At 48.2% G+C, this 19035-nt stretch overlaps 1 protein-coding gene across 5 annotated transcripts in view; it reads right to left on the reverse strand.

The window, feature by feature from the left end:
• AGAP1 (ArfGAP with GTPase domain, ankyrin repeat and PH domain 1) overlaps window positions 1–19035 on the reverse strand; it is a 411226-nt gene that overhangs the window by 18906 nt on the left and 373285 nt on the right. The window contains exon 18 of one of the 5 annotated variants that reach the window (XM_014544148.1): window positions 16786–16894. The exons of 3 other annotated variants lie outside the window; for them this stretch is intronic. In XM_014544148.1, the coding sequence (XP_014399634.1) occupies window positions 16801–16894 (94 nt within the window). In that variant the 3' untranslated portion in view covers window positions 16786–16800. Of the gene's footprint in view, window positions 1–16785; window positions 16895–17649; window positions 17726–19035 lie in introns of those variants that run through there. One more of the 5 variants, XM_014544149.1, reaches the window with a different exon arrangement.

Raw genomic sequence — 19035 nt, forward strand, 5'->3', positions numbered from 1 at the left:
GCAGTCCGAGTCCTGGCCAAAGGGGGCTGCTGCTGGCCTTGCAGAGCCCTGCTTGCTTTTCCACGCCTGCCTCCCAGTCCTCCCGCCTCCTCACCAGTCTCTTTGGGGCACATTTGGAAATTATTTAAAAAGATAAAATGCCTCTAATCTGTTACCAATTAGAAGAAACATGTGAATATTATTTTCTAATTTGTGACTCTTGAGTGTGTCTCAAACACCAGAGAGAAGTAATTGAAATAATTATGTCTGCTCCTGAATATTTCTATTATGCTCTTGAAAGCAGAGGGTGGAGGTGTCCTCTTTGCGAGCTGTGCCTGAGGGCCGAAGGCAGCTCAGAGAACATCAAAGCCCTGGACAGAAGGGCCTCAAAGCTGCAATTTCTCCCCAGCCCGAGGTGGCCCGAGCAGCTGGAGCCCAGGGCTGGTGGACGGACAGACGGACAGGAGAGCCTTGTGAACTCGAGGGGCCTGCGGAGCAAGGGTGAGGCGAAGCAGTGGGCTTGATGGTCAATACAGTCTCTTCCCTGCTCGCCCCAAGCGTCCCCATCCAAGTGGCTTCTTTGCGGCCAGAAGCTGCTGTGCAGGGCACACACTTGATTTATAACACGAGCAATGTGGATTTTTTCCCTAACCTAGTGATAGTAGGACTTGAGTGACTAACTCCTGAAAATTGGTAATTTCCTGGTGCTTAACAGTAGATGGCCCACCAATGAGCGGCGAGGCCCGCTAATAAATTTATAGGGCGTTATATGCCAATTAGACCTCGTCAGCCATTCGAAAGGCAGGGATGCCGACCGGGTTATCATCCCACAGACCCGCTCTTTATTGCCGACGCTCTGCAATTCAAGCCCCCGGTTCTATGTTTGAGAAGCAGCATATTAATGCTGACTGGACAGGAATCTGATTTCCAGAGGGCCTTTCTGGTTAGCAACCTCGATTTTCCTCTGTGCAAACTTCTCTTTGTTCTCCAGGGGTAAACAAAAACTTGAGATGAGCATGACATCTGTCAGGAACAAGGTTCACTCGGGACTTCGGGCTTCCTGTGCAGACAGAGGCCACCGAGGCTCTCCCGCCGGCCCCTGAGGCCGGGTAGGGGCAGCCCCGGGAAGGACCTCTGCTCAGAGGAGCGTCAGCATCCCGGCCGCGTGGAGCCTGAGAGCTCACGGTAAACCCACCCTTTTGGAACAGGGAGGAAGCACGCAGCTCTGCCCCGGGGAACTCTCAGCGTTACAGCCATGGACGGAACTGACTTTAATTTTGTGTGTTTTCTTTGGGGGAAAAAAAAAAAAGAAATCACAAAAGAAGTGCATGCTCTTTGAGACGAAGTCAGCCGTGTTGAAATGTAAAGTGGACTTGGACATTGCCACCCCTGGAAGAAGTCTGGCTTACACCCTCTTCTCCTGGGCATGTCCCGGTCTCCCCAGCACCCTGAGGACGCCCCCACCCTTCTCTTTGCACTCCTCCAAGTGATGGGTGCCAGCGTCCCTTCCATCTCTGTCCTTTGAAACATCATTTCTCCTCTTAGTTGAAGTGAGTTGTTTGAATGTGCTTCGATTCTCACGCCATCTAATGCCCTATTAAGCATTCATTCTTTCAGGAAATATCAATTGAACACTCACTAGGAGTTAGGCACCGCGCTGTGTTGGGTCTGGGCTTCAGGTGAATAGAGGCAGATGGATCAAACAAACAAAATGCATCGCAATGGGGAAAGGACCCCAGTCGTGGCATTCGCCGCTGTAGTCACAGGGACAAAACACACTGGGCCAGACAGAGAATTCAAGGCCTCTTGGCTTTTACAGCCCTGGGTTTTTGTTTACAAAACTTAAAGTGTAGCTAAATTCAGATGAAAAATGAACTGTTTCCTGCAGTTTAGGATTAGGGGCACACGGCACACTGTAAATGTCAGCCCACCCACCACTCGAGGGCAGCCTGGGAGTCGCTGCAACCGATATTCAAGTTCACAGAGGTGGTCACCCCAAGATCTGCCACCGCCCACAGCGCCACGGAAAGGCAGCCTGTTTGGGAAGGCCTGCCCACACCACAGGCCCCTGAAGCTCCTGACGTCCTGGGTGGGGTGAGAGCTGTGGCACATGTGCTGGTCACTTTAAAAATATATATCTTTTTATTGATTTCAGAGAGGAAGGGAGAGGGAGAGAGAGAAACATCAAGGATGAGAGAGAATCATTGATCAGCTGCCTCCTGCAGGCCCCAGACTGGGGATCGAGCCCGCAACTGGGGCATGTGCCCCGACTGGGACTCAAACTGTGACCTCCTGGTTCACAGGTTGATGCTCGACCACTGAGCCACGCGGCTGGGCTGTGCTGGTCACTTTAATGGGTGTTTCCATTTTCCCGCCCAGCCCCTTCTTCAGTGTGCACCCAAACTGCTCCAGGGCGCAGCACCGACAATGCCTCTTGCCAACTTCAAAGTGAAAGCACTGATGGACTCTACATAAGGTGAATAAAGGACACATTGTCCATTGTCCGAGGGCACCTCACCCCCATGCGCACCATCAACACATACCACTCGGGCCTAAGGGCCATTGTGGGCTGAAGACAGCTGAGGTAGGGTCCTCAGTAAAAAAGAACTCGATGGTCATAAAGCCCCTGCCTGGGATCTTCATCAGCCAGGGGGCATGCCCATGATCACAGGAGAGGAGGTGAGAAGTCGGCACCACGCCCACACAAACTCTGTCACATGCTATCCTGTCTCCCTCTAATCTCCCAAGGGCCCATTTATCTTTCCTAAAAGCCATTTGCTCTGCCATAATGGCCTTCCCCCTGTCCTCCCCTGTGAAGCTGATATGTAGCTTTCAAATCTTACCATCCTTTTGGTGTTCACTTCTTTCTCTGATGCCCCGTGCACATAAATTTAAAAGTTACTAAATGTGTATGCCTCGTCTCCTGTCAAGCTGTTGTGAGTTTAATTCACAGGCCCCCAGCCACTTACTGGTAACCTAAGAGGGTAGAAAGCACTTCAAGTCTCACCCCGCTGCTTAGAGGAAGGCAGTCCCTGAGGCGGGCAAGGCCGGGACCCAGGAGAGGGAGCGTCCCACTGTGGACACGGAGGGTCTCTCCTGCCCCAGAAGGGAGGTCTTGTCAGATCAGCACCTCTGGGCAGCCAGTTTCTTGTGACCCGTCCATCGGGCCAGGGGACAGTGAGTGTTTCTTATACATCTTCCCGACCCTGGCCTGAGCTTGGTGCCGATGTGTAAAGTACCTGCCACATCCGGTCACTTCCCTTCTGTGCAGGCTGATCACCCTGAAGGTCTGTCCACACCGTAGAGCAGGTGGCAGAGGGGGCGGGGGGTCTCGACCACAGAGGACAGTCTAAATGCCCTTTCCCTGTAGAGGCGACTGGTCTCCCACCTCCCGCCAGAGCCCTCATCAACCCGGTTAGCCTCAGCCACGACCCCTGATTTGTTCCTTCCTGGACAAAGAAACTGACCACCTCTCTGGTGGTCGTGGAACAGAGAATGCCCCTGTGATTGTCCTTAACAGACAACCCACGGCATCGCATGTACATAGAAAAGAGGTTGAAACATGCCTGTGATCGTGTTATCCCGATACAGGCCCCCGTGGGCACGAGCCAGGAAGTGGCCTGCTGCCAGCAGGGGCTCTGGGGCAGGGCTGGCTCTCCTGGGAGGAGGAAGGGAGGCACCTCAGGTTTGTGAGAAATGCAGGCGGGAGGAGTCACAGCGGAAAAGGTGACTGCTCCGGGCCCATGCCTTCGTTCTCTTCTCCTGTGGCCGTCCTTGGAGGGGGGCACTGCGGGTGCAGGACTCTTTCAGCGAACACAGAACGCTCCCCCCTTGGGCTCTTGCTCCTTCACTCCCACCTCCCCCTAAAGAGCTCTGAATGCCTGTCCCCTGATGGGCTCCATAATGAGAAGCGCTGTCAATCAGGGCTCCATTAGCCGGGACAGACTTTCACTTCCTGAAACAATTTATTGGATTCCCAGAAGCAAATGGGCCTTCCTCCTTTTCAGCTCCGTTTTTGGGGAGCTATTCAGAGGGAGTGCGCGTCCCCTCGGTGCCTGCGGAGCGCCTTTGTTTCCTTCATTTACTCATGAAAACAGTTTCCTGAGTTTACCTACCTCCGCCTCCCCGCTCCCCCAGTGTTTGCCAAAAGTTTTCCCCCCACTGCTCCGTCGCCACACAAAACCCACCAGCTGGTTCCAGCTATGGAATCAGGGAGGGAGTCCTGGATTTTATTTGCAGGTTTTTGGAGGGAGACAGGGAAGGGGTGGGGGAGGGGAGCGGCACATACTTGAAGAAATTAAATTCGTGCAAAGGAATGAGGCTGAAGAACGGATAAGATGCCTCCTGATCTGTAACTCCAGGCCATGCCTCCCCCGACTCTCTTTTCCTGACCAAGAATTCAGCCAGCTCTGTAAAAAGTAGTTTGAGATGCCCTGGCTGAAATAGCTTCTTAAGATGTTTGGAATTTTTTTTTTGGACTGTATTTACACCTGTAAGACCTATGTTACAAGTGACATTACAGTTTTACTGTGATACAATTTCCCACAATTTAAAAAACCCACGCAGCCCACAGGGAAGTGCTGCCTGGGGTCTCAGAGGCCTGTATGTCAGTTTCTGAACAGGAAAGAGGACCCAGAATGACATAAAAGAAATGTTTTCCTTCTCCTGCTCTTCCTGAAGAGCGATATACACTGTGCCACTGCACCTGAGCAGGAGGGCGATACCCTCTAAGTACCAATCAGTTTAACTTGTAACCTGGGAAAACAGACGGAAGGAGGCAGGCAGTTATGTCTCGCCTTCTGAGAATTTCACGTCAATAGTAAATTGGGGGGCACGTCAGAGCCGCTGAGACGCAATCAGGGTAAAATTAGGCAGCATGTAAGAAATAATATCTATTAGGCTAATTTAATCCCCGAATACTTTACAGATGAATTAGAATTTAGAATCCAATTATGTCCAACATTCAGACTGTCAGCCTGTTTCTAAGCAGGAGGAAGAAAAAAGGGGCCGATGAGGGCAGGTTTTAAGGATGCAGTGAGTGGCCGGGGCCCTCTCCTGCTCTGGCTGCGGTAACAGCAGAGATGACAACTGCCATCAGGTTTGTGCCTGATGAACCCAAGGCCAGGATCTGGGATTTGTATCCCTGACGGACAGCCATTGTCCCCAGCAGGAGCCCCCTCCCAGGGCTGGCAGGCCCTCACAAAGGATGCTGGCTGGGCCCCATCCCAGGCCTGGAAAACGGCAGGGTGCCCTTGGGGGCCGGTCACGCCCTAGGCCTGCCCCCACCCCCTGATCTCTTTAGGGCTGTATTTTTTTTTTTAATTGACAGTAAAGGCTGTCAGGAGGTGAGGCAGAAATGAAAAAGAAAAAAGGAAGAAGCAGTCAGGAGTGAGCAAGCCAGGTTCCATCGCAGCCGCCAGGCCTCTGGGACGGGTTCCAGCCCATCTTAGTCGCTGGGAGCAGGGCTGTGGTTCTAAGTTCGGGGAAACTGAGGTTGGCATCAGAGATGTGGCAGCAAACAAAACCAGCCTGGCAGGACGATTCTCTGCCAAACAGACCCACCCACGGGTGGGGGAGGGGCCACAGGAATAAGAACTTTCCCATTTGCACTTCAGTTTGCAGCGACACAGCACTCCCTGAAGAATCCAGCAAGCCTGGCTCCTCCCTCTGCGGGCTGGTTCAGGCAGTAAGGGGATTGCATACACAAACATTCTTACAACTGCTATTACAGTTAGGAATAGGAAGGCAGATTGCTTTTGGGGTTCTCAATTATTGAAACCCATATAGAGGTTTCTCTCCAGGAAAAAAAAAAAGATTCAAAATGAATCAGTTTTTTTTTTTTTTTACCTGCTACATTTTTTTTTTTTTTTTTTTTTGAGAATAAGAACACACAGAAGCCACTGGTCTTGACTGTTTGACAATTCTCAAGAATCTCCCCATTCCCAGTAGCACAGTAGGAGTGCTGGGGGAAAACCTCCACTTATAATTCATTCCAGAACAATCCTTACAGCATGAAATGAGCGAATGTAGCTTGCATTTAAATTCTGCATGCTGCCTGGCCAGTGTGGCTCAGTGGTTGAGCAATGACCTATGAACCAGGAGGTCACGGGTTCAATTCCTGGTCAGGGCACATGACTGGGTTGCCAGCTTTATCCCCAATAAGGGGTGTGCAGGAGACAGCCGATCGGTGATTCTCTCTCATCACTGATGTTTCTCTCTCTCTTCCTCTCTTTTCCTGTCTGAAATCAATTTAAAAAAATTAAAAACAAAAATAAATTTTTAGCATGCCAACGGGTCACAGGCTGGCCATCAGGACTGAATACACTTTAGCTGAAGGCAGCCACGCAGACCCCCTCTTCAGGAAGGCACAGCACAGCACAGCTCCCGCCAGCCACCCTCAGGCCATTCACCCCAGCCCCATGCTGTCGGGAGGGAGGGATATTTGGTGTTATTGGGCCTGGGGTTTATGATGGGGAAACTTCAGGCCCAACCCTAGAGGTTGTGAGTTCTCCTGCGATTGTCCCTTTAATTACTGAGCTGCACCGCACTTCCCTCCCCACTGGAACCTTTGTGTGTGCTGGTGTGCGTGTGCCTGTGTGTGTTCCTACCCTCACATCTATCTCTTTGATTCATTTAATTGAGGGCAGGGCACTGGATAAGATCTTAGAAGAGGCATCCCTTGTTCCAGCATGATTTATTACAGCTCTTGAGAACACCTGTTCATCAGTTTATCCTTTTGTTAAAACAAAATCAGACTAAATATCCAGTTCCTTTAAAATATTAACTGAAATCATCCTATGTAATATATTATGTAAAAAAAACCCACCCCATTTAATTAAAAAAAGAGAAACTCTACTTAAGAATAATCATAAGAAAGCTCTCAAATTTGGGTGAATTTTTCTCTACATACAGTTCGCGCGCGCGTGCGCGCGCGCGCACAAACACACACACACACACACACACACACACACACACACACACACTTGTATGGAATTCCAATGATGATTTCTCAGAATGGGTATTTTCCAAGCAGCAAAGGGAAGCTGGTAACTGCCTGAAAACAGGCTCTTCAAAGCAAAGCAATGTCATCAGTTGGAGCATTTAGGCATCCTTTTGATGGGTGCAGACCAAAAAAGTCACTTTCTTATGACAAAATGAAAACAATCCTTTAGTGTTTCCCTTAGAGGAAGAGTCAGCCTGCAAGGGAGATGGCTTTCTCACAGAACAGGCTCGCTCTTCACAGTTGTCTGCATTATTGGGAACACACAGGCCACAGATTCCTCAGTGAATGCAGAGCCAGCCTGATGGAAGGCCAGGCTCCTTCCATCACCACTGGGGCAGGCTGAGGGCCTGTGGGAGCCGTCTTCCCTCTGGAGAGGATGGGGGGCCCCCACCCCTAATCCGGCCTGGGTGCTTTGGAAACGCTCTCCCTTCCTGAGATCAAATGGGCAGCAGGCTGGAAGCGGGGCCTGGTCTGGGCGACCGTCACATGCCTAATTAATGACCCTGCTGGTCGCAGCTGGAAGAGCTGAGCTGGGGGTGATTAATTAAATTAGCTGGCAGAGGAAATTACAGTAGAAAAGCCAAAGTTTGATTGCCCCATAATTAACCGCAGTGCAAATAATATCTGCATCTATAACTTCCAGCGATGAGATCAGAAGCCAACTGGATCTGGCGCTGATTGAAGCTGTAAATATCCCGTGGTGAAAAATGATAGGTTTGTTCTAGGGGGAAAACTTACAGAAATGGACGTCCAGCTAACATGATCAGGGGAAAAGGGCACCGGGGAGCGGCAGGAAGGAAGCCTTACCTTTCAAGCTGCCTTTTTCCAACATTAAAACACCCTTTTTTCATGTTTCTTTTGGGTTACGGGCCAGGCCTCATCTCCTACACAGCCTGTCTCTAAATTTCAGATTTGACTTCCCATGCCTGGATCCTGTGTGTGAGGGTTCCATTCCCCTTCCTCGGTCCAGGGATTAAAACTCAATTCTAAAATAATTTCATAGGCTGATACGAGGGGGCTGCTTTCATCTCCCCTAAAAGAGGAATATTCTATTTAGACCATCAAATGCGTGAGCTATTGCTGCTTTTCTGGATAATGACATTTTTTTTCTCCTTTGTAGCAATTTCATGTTCAAAATATGGTTTCATTAGCGATAGGATCCTACTTAAAAAGAAAAAGTATTTTATACAGATAATTGCCCTGCAAAAAACGGCAGAACTTTAAGCAGACGGAAACAGGACATTTTTCTACCATCCACATATGTTCGCTGGGAAGTTATTTCCGGGCGGAAGTCCTGCGTCTCTGCTGGAGGAGCCTTCGCTAAGGACTTGGCGGCTTTTGACCAAGAAGAATGGTGTCTGCCTGGCAACTGGTCAGCACCTTCCCCCGATCTGGACACACGGGCTCCCAGTCAAGTGGAGGGAACACTATAGGAGGTTTACAAATGTGACACAGAGTGACAGCATTGTAAATGCAGTGTCGTCCAGAAGATCGCTCTCAGTTGAGTTTCACAACAATCTAGTGGGGAGGTAGGGCAAGAATTGTTATTCTCATTTTTTTTTTTAATAAGAAGGTTGAGGCTGTGTGGTCAGTGGTGTGGAGGGACAGCTGTGGCTTCTGCTGGGATGGAACTGGAGTCATGGCAGGTGTGATGGTCAGTTTCAGGTGTCTACTTGGCCAGGCTGTGATGCTTAGTGATTTAATCAAACAGGTATCTAGGCATTGCTGTGAACGGTTAACGCCTTCTACAATCAGCTGCCTTTAAGGAAAGGCCACCCTTGACAATGGGAGTGGGCCACATCCAGTCAGTTCATGGTCTTATGAGGAAAAAACCTAAGGTTTCCTAAAGAAGAAGGAATTCAGCCTCAAGACTGAAGCATCAACTCCTGCCTGAGTTTCCAGTCTGCTGGCCTGCCCTGCAGATTTCACATTTGCCAGCTTTCACAATCATGAGCCAAATCCTTAACACAAATCTCTGTGTGCACGTGTGCACGTACGTACGTACACACACACACACACACACACACACACACACACACACACACACACAGCTGCTTCTGTTCCTCTGGAAACCCTGACTGATAGAGCAGATTAGTGAGTGGAGAAGTGTCCCCAGCAAAGTGGTGCTGAGCCTGGAGATGATACCTGGACTGGCTTCAGGGGCAGAGGGGCATAAGGTGAAGAAGGGAGAGAAAAAGGAAGGATGCCGGCTGGGCGTGGGTGGGGGTGGTGTGGCGAGGGCACCTTCTGGAGACCACTGCAATGACACTAGTTAAATTCCTCAAGTCTACAACCTTTGACCCAGTTAGGCTCCTTTTAGGAACCTATTTTTAGAAAACAATGAATCATAAGCCCCCCAAGATGAAGCCACAAACATGCTCACTCCAGCATGCTTTCAGTATTTCTTTGCAAATATTCCCAATGTCCACAGGCAAATGATGAAGTGATGACTCAATCATGGGGTGAATTACTGGGACACCACTGAAAAGAAGGCTTTCAGAAACAAGCACCATGACACAGAAAGAGGCCCGTGATGCAAGACTAGCCTAGCACAGGCTTTGAAGCTGTTTAGAGCATTATTTCATGGCAGAAATGTTGCGTACATAAAGACTTCCTGTAATACACAGACACTAACTGGGGGTGGAATCACAGGTGCATGTGTGCACCTGTATGTATTTTAGTCCATAGCATACAGTCACCACCAAAGGCTGGCCCTGACCTCGAGCAGGGATTTCTTCAGGAAGGGTTCCGTTGTCCAGTGAGTTTGGGAAACACTGCATTTGGCCAGCATGTTCACAGCACAGAGCCTTGGCCCCTTCCTGGTGTGGGAAGCTGTGCATACCAGACAGAGGCCACCTTCATTCTGTTTATTTCAGTCCTCAAACACCTCTTTTTCCAGAAACATCTGTTTGTTAACACTTGCCAGAATTAAATTCCCCAGGAGAACATTCTAGAAGTTACAGCTTTGACTCAGCCTCCTGGTTCCTGGGCTGAGCAGGTCTGGCTGGTTTATGGCCCATTCACCACATGGTTAAGACATTCAAGAAATAGATGTTCTTGAGACTTGAAAAAAACCCCCCACATAATAGCCTCTTGATTGTGGAAACAACGTCATTTTCTAGATCTTACTGGGAAGGACGTCTGAAGGAGGCCGTTACGGGACAGGGGGTCTTGGCGAAGGGGGAGCGGCCTCCTCAGTGCCCGAGGCCCGTGTGCGGACTTCACCACAGTACTGACTTCCTCTGCCCTACGGCCGCCGCCGCGGTTTTTCTCATTGAGGACCTTGATTGGTTTTCTTCTCCAAATAAATTTCAGATTCTGAGCCATTTAGCCCGACACAAGCTTTCAAACCTACAACCAAAGACGGTATCTTCATGACACGTCTGGCAATTCGCATGGCTGTTCCCACTGTCAGAGGCCCGACTCGAAACCGTCAGAGATGCAGGGACACCTCCCAGGCCTGGGAGGAGCGTGAGGAGGTGACAGGAGCCCAGGAGAAGTGTTCCCCCTGGGGGTTCGTGCAGGGAGACCTCAGGCCATTTCCGGTACTGAGGAGGCCCCAGCAGGTTCCATATTCACCCGAAAGACTTTAAAATCCAGGAAAAGAGGTCTGGGCTCCGTTTCCTTGTCCGTGTCCCAGGCTGGGACACCATTCACTACGACAACTGCAGCAGGGGACCCTTTGCGGTTTCCACCCCCACAGACGCAGCTTCTTTTTGTCTTGTGTTTCTTCAGAAACTGGGAGCCCCTCAGTGTGTGGCTACGGCCTTTTGTTTCCCTCACAGCTTTATTGAGGTATCGTCTACACACCACAAATGCCACTTGTTTTAAGTATACAATCCAACGATTTTTAGTAAATCCACTGAGCTGTGCAACCATCGTCATAACTCAGTTTTATGACACTGCTATCCCCCGAAGATCCCTTGTGTCTGTCTGTCCACTGCAGTTGATCTGCATTTCCACCTCAAACCAGCCGGATCTGCTTCCTGTGGCTTAGACTTGCCTCTTCCATACACTGCACAGGAATGAAACCATGTCCCTGGCAGGTCTCTGCGTCTGGCTCCCTTCACAGAGGACTCAGGTCTTGGTCATTCCACAGACGCCGTTAAGTAAATGAAAACGGGAATTGTAAATACAAAGCTCATCGGAGGGAGTGCTTTGCATTGGAGTAATTTTTGGTCACTGTTCAACTATTTCGATGCAAATTTTAATAACGCTTTCACATGTCGATTCTGGTTCAGAGCAGCACCTGCTGTATTTAGGTGTTGGATTTTATGCAGACTACTACTTAGTAAGAGCAAATGGACTCTTTCAATTTTTAAAATGAATGTGAAATGGCTGAGTTTACATTTTTGAAAATGAAGGACAGCCTGTGCTGTGCGTGCGAGATGGAAGCTGACCACTAACTGCCTGGAGCGTGTGATGTGAATTAGCTCCTCAATGTTTACACCGCAGCCCGATGACGAAGTCGCTGCCTTCAGAAGAGACCGCTGGGGTGGTTAAATAAAGGATCAGGGAAGTCTTTATTGTACAGTCAGTCTTACTCCCACTGAAGAGATGTTGAGCCTTTTATAGTTGACTAGAGTCTAGTGCACGAAATTCGTGCACAGGAAGGGTCCCTAGGCCTGGCCGGCGATCAGGGCCGATTGGGGTCTTCTGGCTGCTGGCCGGGGCCTTCCTTCATTCCGGGTCACGCCCCTGGTGGTCAGCACACGTCATAGTGAACGATAAAACTCCTGGTCTCCTGGTCGAACTCCCGATGGGACAATTTGCATATTTGGTGCATATATATATATATATATATATGTGTGTGTGTATATATACACACACACACACACACACACACAAATATATATACATACACACATAAACACAAGGTGGGGCAAAAGTAGGTTTACAGTTGTATGTGAAACACACAGAGTTTATTCTTGTCTTATTATTTATTAAATATATATAATTTCCTGGCTCTTCTAATAGAATGGGTGAAAACACATCTTTATTAACCACCCAACTTAATGTAAGTAAATATCTTCTTTCTCACAATAAGTTGTATCAACCTTCATTTCATAAACATTGTAAACAGAAAGCTTCCTCTGAAAGGGAACCATCGCAGGGATGGCTTAGACACCGGCAGACTTGAGCGAATCGAGACACCACACGCGGTAACAGGGAACCTGTGACTGTGCCCTGAGCGAACTGGAATCGGCCATGGCGCCCTAGAGAATGGCTCTCCTTTCTTACAGAGGCAATGAAGATGGGAGGCAAGGAGGACACGAAGGTTTGATCCTCCGGGGAGGAGAGGATGTTGAGGGAAGGACTGACACGAAAAAGGCAGGCAAGTCCTTGCAAAATGAGGATGTGAACAGCAGATCCCCAAAGTCCCCCTTGGGTCTGTGAAATAGGCACCAGCCCACCAGAGGTCCTGTTTGCTACCACTGCTGGGAGGTTCCAGGCAGCCCCGGGACCCCAAATCATCCCCACGAATATTTAAGCCGGAGCAGACAATGGCTACAAAGTAAGGCCAAATGGACCCAGTCCATCTGGGTTTGGACTGAGCAGTGGACCCCCTGACCGCTCGGCTGTAGCTGTAGCTGACTGACTTTACAAGGCTCCCCTACCCTGCACTTCAGACAACCGAAATCTTTCAGGCCTGAATTATTACAATATAGGAGTTTTCCTGTCTCTCCTAAAATGTCCTAATGGTCAGCATACTAAGATGTTGTGCCTAATTATGTTGTATGCTTTACTGCTTTGGTTTTGTACCGAGGAATATTCACTGTTCTTAACCTTCAGTGTGGTACAGGCCTCAGCCAATCAGAATGGATGCCGACCCATCAGGACCCGGCCTGTCTGCCTGCTGCATGAGTGGGTACCAGCTGAACCTCAGCTGGCTTTGTTCTTCTACACATTTGGAAAAGGAATAAAAAGAACAGCTTTCTCTCCTGAATTCTCCTCCCTACTCCCGTTCTTTTCCTTTGAAACCACGACCATGCCCCTGAGAAAGTGCTCCCCTGGAGAAGCAAGGGGGCACATTCATTCATTCACTGGGTGGCGGCCAAGGTACACACACACATACATACATATAGATATATATAATAAATGGGGGAGGGAAGAGAGAACTGCTGACACTGTGCCGAGGGCTCCCTGGCGGTCTCCACTCAACCTCTCCCTTTGCAGAGGACACTTTGTCGGGAGAAGTTAAGGGACCTGCACTGCCCTGTCGCCCAAACAGGCCCAGAGCCCTTGCTACGTCCGCTGCTCCCTCCCAGCAGCTGGTGTGGAAGGAATGGCTCGGAGAGGACTTACGATCAAGGACACAGGACGAGTCTAATGAAACTGTCACTGGGTCTTTAATGAGGAGGCTTGTCTGCTCGAAAGCACTGTCTGGAAGTAAAAAATCATGACCTCGCCACTGTCTCCCCGGCCCTCCCGGAGGCCCACCCGGAGTGGCTTCGGGAAGCTGGCAGCTGATTTTTCTGGAAATGAGTCAGCAGGTACATGCACCACCTGGCCAGTGCTGGGCTGTGTTTGGGGGACAGGCCGGGGTATAAAGCTGGTGGTCATCGGGTGGGCAGTCTGGGGGAGGCAGACGGGCAGACAGCTCTGCTGGCTCAGGGGAGCTGTGGCCACACAGGACTGTGGGGCAGAGCAGATTCCGGCTCCCTCGGCAGCGGCGTGGCCTGGTTTTTGGTTGGTTCTTCTGTGCTACTCAGACCTCTCCTGCTACTGGCACTGTGGGCAATTCTTCCTTTCCTAGGACCATCCGGGACATACATCCCAGGCCCCAGGACTAAATGCCAGTCAACCCTCCACCCCCAAGGTCATTTCCAAACACTCCCTGAGCCGAAAGCACAGGGGAGAGAAGGCACTGGAACCTGGACCCTGGTCACGTATATGTCGAATTCCATGCTCATGAGCATGTGGCCCATTTCCTTTAGGAGCCTCTGGATAACAAGCCTCCTCCAAGTCCTGGGTTAGACCACAGGCAAGCACCTGCCCTGCCCGGTGTCCTCTTCTCCGATTTAAACAGGCATCTCTAACTTCGTTAGGATCGTGAGGATGGGTGTGAGACATGAGGCCGGCCTTGGTGGTCCTCAGAAGTCACAGGCAGGTCATCAGGGCTGTCTTCATCCTCCGGGGTCGCTGTGTTAGATCACGCATGTTAGAGATGTTTTTTTTGTTTTTTGTTTTTTTTTAATGCAAGTGCGTCCCTAAGATTGAGTGATGTGTACCCCAGGTAACGTCCATCTTCCAGACCCCAGGTGGGTGAAATTTTGTATCCATTACAGATGACACTTATTTGAAGCTCTAGTGGTGCTGCCACCGCTGTCCCCGTTCTCCAGGAACTCAGCAATGTCTCGGAGATCAGGGCTCGCAGCCGGGGGAGGCTGGCTTTGTCCTGCTGGTTTTGGACGCTCTGTCCCCAAGCCCAGGGATCCCTCTCTAGAGTCACGATGGGACCCGCAGGGCTCAGCCTCAGCTGAACGACCTTGTCAATGTCCCTGGTCACAACAGTGTGCACCTGACACCTTTATTAGCAGAAGCTCAAACGGTCAGGGTTTTATGGCTGAAATTACCTTTTGTTTGTTCTGTCTGTCATTTAAAGACCTTGCCCTGCGCCCCATGGCCCAAGAGAGAACACTAATCATCACGGTGGATGCGTGTCTCTCTCCAGACCTCCAGGTTGGGTGAGTCCTGATGGTGTGATGTCCTACATCCCTTTGGCCAGGCTGCCTCCTAGGAGGTCTGTGAGTCAGCAGGACGGGTGTTCAATTCTGGCTTCACAGGCTGAGCGACTGAAACCAGTTTCCTTTAGTATCAGAGCAGAGAAATGACGTCGATTTGCCCTGTGGATTCTAGGAGGCCGGGGCTATGTTGCGCCTGGCCTTTCGCAGGCTCCTCACAGGCCCCGAGCACCTGGCAGTGATTATCTCTCACACTCACTCATTCCCGACACGAGGCACCACCTTCTACCTGGTCTCACTCCCTCCAAGTCAGGGTGTTTGGGCTCAAATGCAAACCCTGCCCGGAGCACTATGCCGGATCCCTTCCTGCACGGGCTCATGTGCCAAACGAGGGGGCCGTATGCCAGCCGGGCTGACCTCTCCCCAGCCCGGCTTCAGCCACCCTGAGCGGTTTACACCTTCGCCCAGAAGGTTCTCTTGGTGGAATGCCCTCCCCATCTCTTCTCCTTGAAAATTCCTTCTAACCTTTTAAAATTTTTTTTTTGACATATTCACATACTATACAACTCATCCTTTCTATGTGTATGATCCAGTGGTTTTAGTATATTTACAAGGCCATAGAGCCATCACCACCATGGAAATCCAGATCAGACCCTGTACCCACCCATTCAGCAGACACCCTCACCCGCTGCCCCTCCCCCCACCCTGGCTCTATCCACCTGCCTCTGTGGATCCACCTGGTTTGGCTGCTGCACATAAGTGGGAGTCATGTGATATGTGGCCTTCTGCATCTGGCTCCTTCCACTCCGTGTGACGTCTCCAAGGTTCACCCATGTTGTAGTGTGTATGGTACTGTATTCCTTTCCGTGTCTAAATAACCCGCTGTGTGGGTATACCACCTTTTATACACCTACTTTCTTCCTTTTTTAAAAATATATTTTGATTTTTTACAGAGAGGAAGGGAAAGGGATAGAGAGTTAGAAACATCAATGAGAAACATTGATCAGCTGCCTCCTGCACACCCCCTACTGGGGATGTGCCCGCAACCAAGGTACATGCCCTGATCGGAATCGAACCCAGGACCCTTCAGTCTACAGGCAGACGCTTTATCCACTGAGCCAAACCAGTTAGGGATACTTTCATTTTATGGACATTTGGACTGTTTCTACTTTGGGGCTATTGTGAAGAATGCTGCTATGAACACAAATGCACAACTTTTGTATGCACATGTGTTTATTTCTCTCAGGTATATGCTTAGAAGAGGAATTACTGGGTCATATGGTAACTTTTTTTGAGGAACCTCCAGGGTGTTTTCCCAAGTAGCGGTGCTGTTTAATATTCTCACTGGCAGTATGAGGGTTCCAACTGTCACACACCCACGCCATCACCTGCCACTGCCTTTCCATGGTGGCCATCCCAGTGGGTGAGAAGCAGTGGCTCAACGTGGCTGGGTTTGCATTTCCCTGATAAATAATGATATTTCGCATCTTTACATGTGGGTTATTTGTATACCTCCTTTAGAGAAATGTCTGTTCAAAGATTTTGCACATTTATAAATTGAGTCATTTGTTTTCTATTGCAGAATTAAACCCATTCTTCATGCATTCTGGATACTAGGCTCTTACTAGACATTTGGTTTTCAAATGTTCAGTCATTCTGTGTCTTCTTACTTTCTTGGTATTGTCCTTTGAAGCTCTAAATTTTTTAATTAATGAAGGTCAATTTATCTATTTTTTTCTGTCACTCATGCTTTAGGTACCATAAAGATTTCTCTCTCTGTTTTCTTTTAAAAGTTTTATAGTTTCAGTTTTTACACAGAGGGCTTTGATTCATTTGGAGTTCATTTTTGTATCTGGCAAGAGACAGGGGTCTAACTTCATTCTTTTCTATGTGAATATCCAGTTGTTCCACCACACTTGTTGAAAAGATGATTCTTTCCCCATTGAATTTTCTTAGCATCTCTGTTGAAAATAAATTAACCATAGATGTATGGGCTTACTTCAGGACTGTTAATTCTATTTTATTGATCTAGATGTATATCCTTAGGCCAATATCAATAATCTTGGATTATTATAGTTTTGCAGTAAGTTTTTAAAATCGGATATACGAGTCCTCCAATTTTGTTATTCTCTTTCAAGATTGTTTTGCCAATCTTGGCGGGGGGTGGGGGTGTGGGAGAGGGCTCCCTGGAATTTCCATATAAATTGTAGAATCAGCTTGTCCATTTCTGTAAAAAAAAACACATTTGTGATTCTGAAAGGAACTGTGTTGAATGTATACATTAACTTCGGGGAATACTGCTTTCTTAACAATGTCAAGTCTTCCAACCCATGAGGATAGATGTCTTGCCAATTATTTAGGTCATCTTCAAGTAGTTTTCAGTATACAGGTTAAATTATTCCTATGCATATTATTCTTTCTGATGATATTGTAATTGAAATTGTGTTCTTATTTTTTACTTTGAATTGTCCATTGCTAGTGTATAGAAGCACAACTGACTTTTGTATGTTGATCCTGTATTCTTTGAGCTTGCTAAACTCATCTATTAGCTCTGATAGTTATTTGTGGATTCCTTCGGATTTTCTATACACACGAACACATCATCTACAAATATTTTTACCTCTTCCTTTCTAATCTGGATGCCCTTGGTTTCTTTTTCTTGCCTAATTCCCTGGCTTGAACCAGTGCTGAAAGAAGTGGTGACAGTGGATATCCTTGTCTTATTCCTGACTGTGGATACTTTATCATTATGGATGATGTCAGTTGTGGGTTCTCCATAGATGCCCTTTGTCAGGTTGAAGAAGTTTCGTTTTATTCCTAGTTTGCTGAGTGTTTGCATCATGAAAGGGTATTATTGCATGTTGTCCACTGGATTTCCTGCATCTCCTGAGATGATCATGTAGCTTTTGTCCTTCATTCTATTAATGTGTTGTATGAAACTGATCAATTTTTGTATATCGAACCAACCTTGCATTCCTGGGGAAAAATGGCATTTGATCATAGTGGGTTGCAGCACTTGCTAGGATGGTACATTGGAGATGCAAGGCCACATGAGAGTCTGGTAAAGAAAGAAGACACATAGCTAGGTCTCAAGAAATGAGGAATAAAGTCCAGGGACTTGGGTGAAGTCAGGGAGGAGGACTCTAGGCAGGGTTGTGGATATTTGTTTATTATTATGCTTGGTGTGGGCAGGTGCTCCCCAAACTTTAATGTGCATAAGAATCACCTAGAGCAGTGGTTCTCAACCTTCCTAATGCTGTGACCCTTTAATACAGTTCCTCATGTTGTGGTGACCCCCAACCATAAAATTATTTTCGTTGTTACTTCATAACTGTAATTTTGCTACTGTTATGAATCGTAATGTAAATATCTGATATGCAGGATGTATTTGGGCGACCCCTGTGAAAGGGTCGTTCGACCCCCAAAGGGGTCGCGACCCACAGGTTGAGAACCGCTGACCTAGAGAGTTATAACATACTGCTGGACTCTACCTGAGGGATACTGATTGGGTGGGTTTGCAATAGAGCTGAGAATATACCTTTCTAGGTAATGCTTAAGTTGCAATGAACCACCCTACAGATACAATGCAGAGTAAACATGGACTACATCTTCCACATCAGCAGACCTTCCCCAGCACCTAAGAGGGCATGCACCACTTGTCTGTCTCATTGTCAGCATGCAGGACCCAGGCACAACGCTGGTTCAGTTTTCCAGACAAAAAAGATCCCAGGAAACTTCATAAAGATTGTTTCATTTTAGCATTAAATTCACATGATTAAGTGGTTGAAAATAATGGCTAGTTCCATCTTACAAATAAGAAAATGCCCTGATTTTTTAAAATTCTAAATTGCAGACAATGCTGGCCATGCAACCAAATTAGAAATCCTCTGGCCCAGCTCCACATTTCATCATGCAGATAATAAACCTGGTTGTGTGGCTGAGAAATGCACGCTGAACGCTTCACCAGGCAGTGCTGGGTCAGGAACATGCACAGAGGGAGTGCAGGTGGGAGGACCTGGTTATGTAAAAAGCTGGGACTTGAACCCCGTGCCTATGTGGGTCGATCTAGATATTTAGATTTCTCGGCACTGTTTTCTGTAGAAGCTCTTAAGATAAGCATCGACCACAGAGAATTAAGACTTTGGAATGACTGGGAAACTGAAAAGATCAGGTTTGCCACATGAATAGATACTAAAACAAATGATGCTTTGTTATTCTTATTTAAGTTACCATGAGTGAGGCTTCTAGAATTTTATAATTGGAAATATATTGCAGTTATGTACACTAATTATATATGTGTCTTTGTAAATACACTATATATACAGAGATAGGATGGCTAATAAGAATATGAGCTGGGGGTGGTGAGGG

The sequence above is a fragment of the Myotis brandtii genome, unplaced genomic scaffold (genome assembly GCF_000412655.1).
Source record: "Myotis brandtii unplaced genomic scaffold, ASM41265v1 scaffold354, whole genome shotgun sequence".
In the NCBI taxonomy this organism is placed as follows: Eukaryota; Metazoa; Chordata; class Mammalia; order Chiroptera; family Vespertilionidae; genus Myotis; species Myotis brandtii.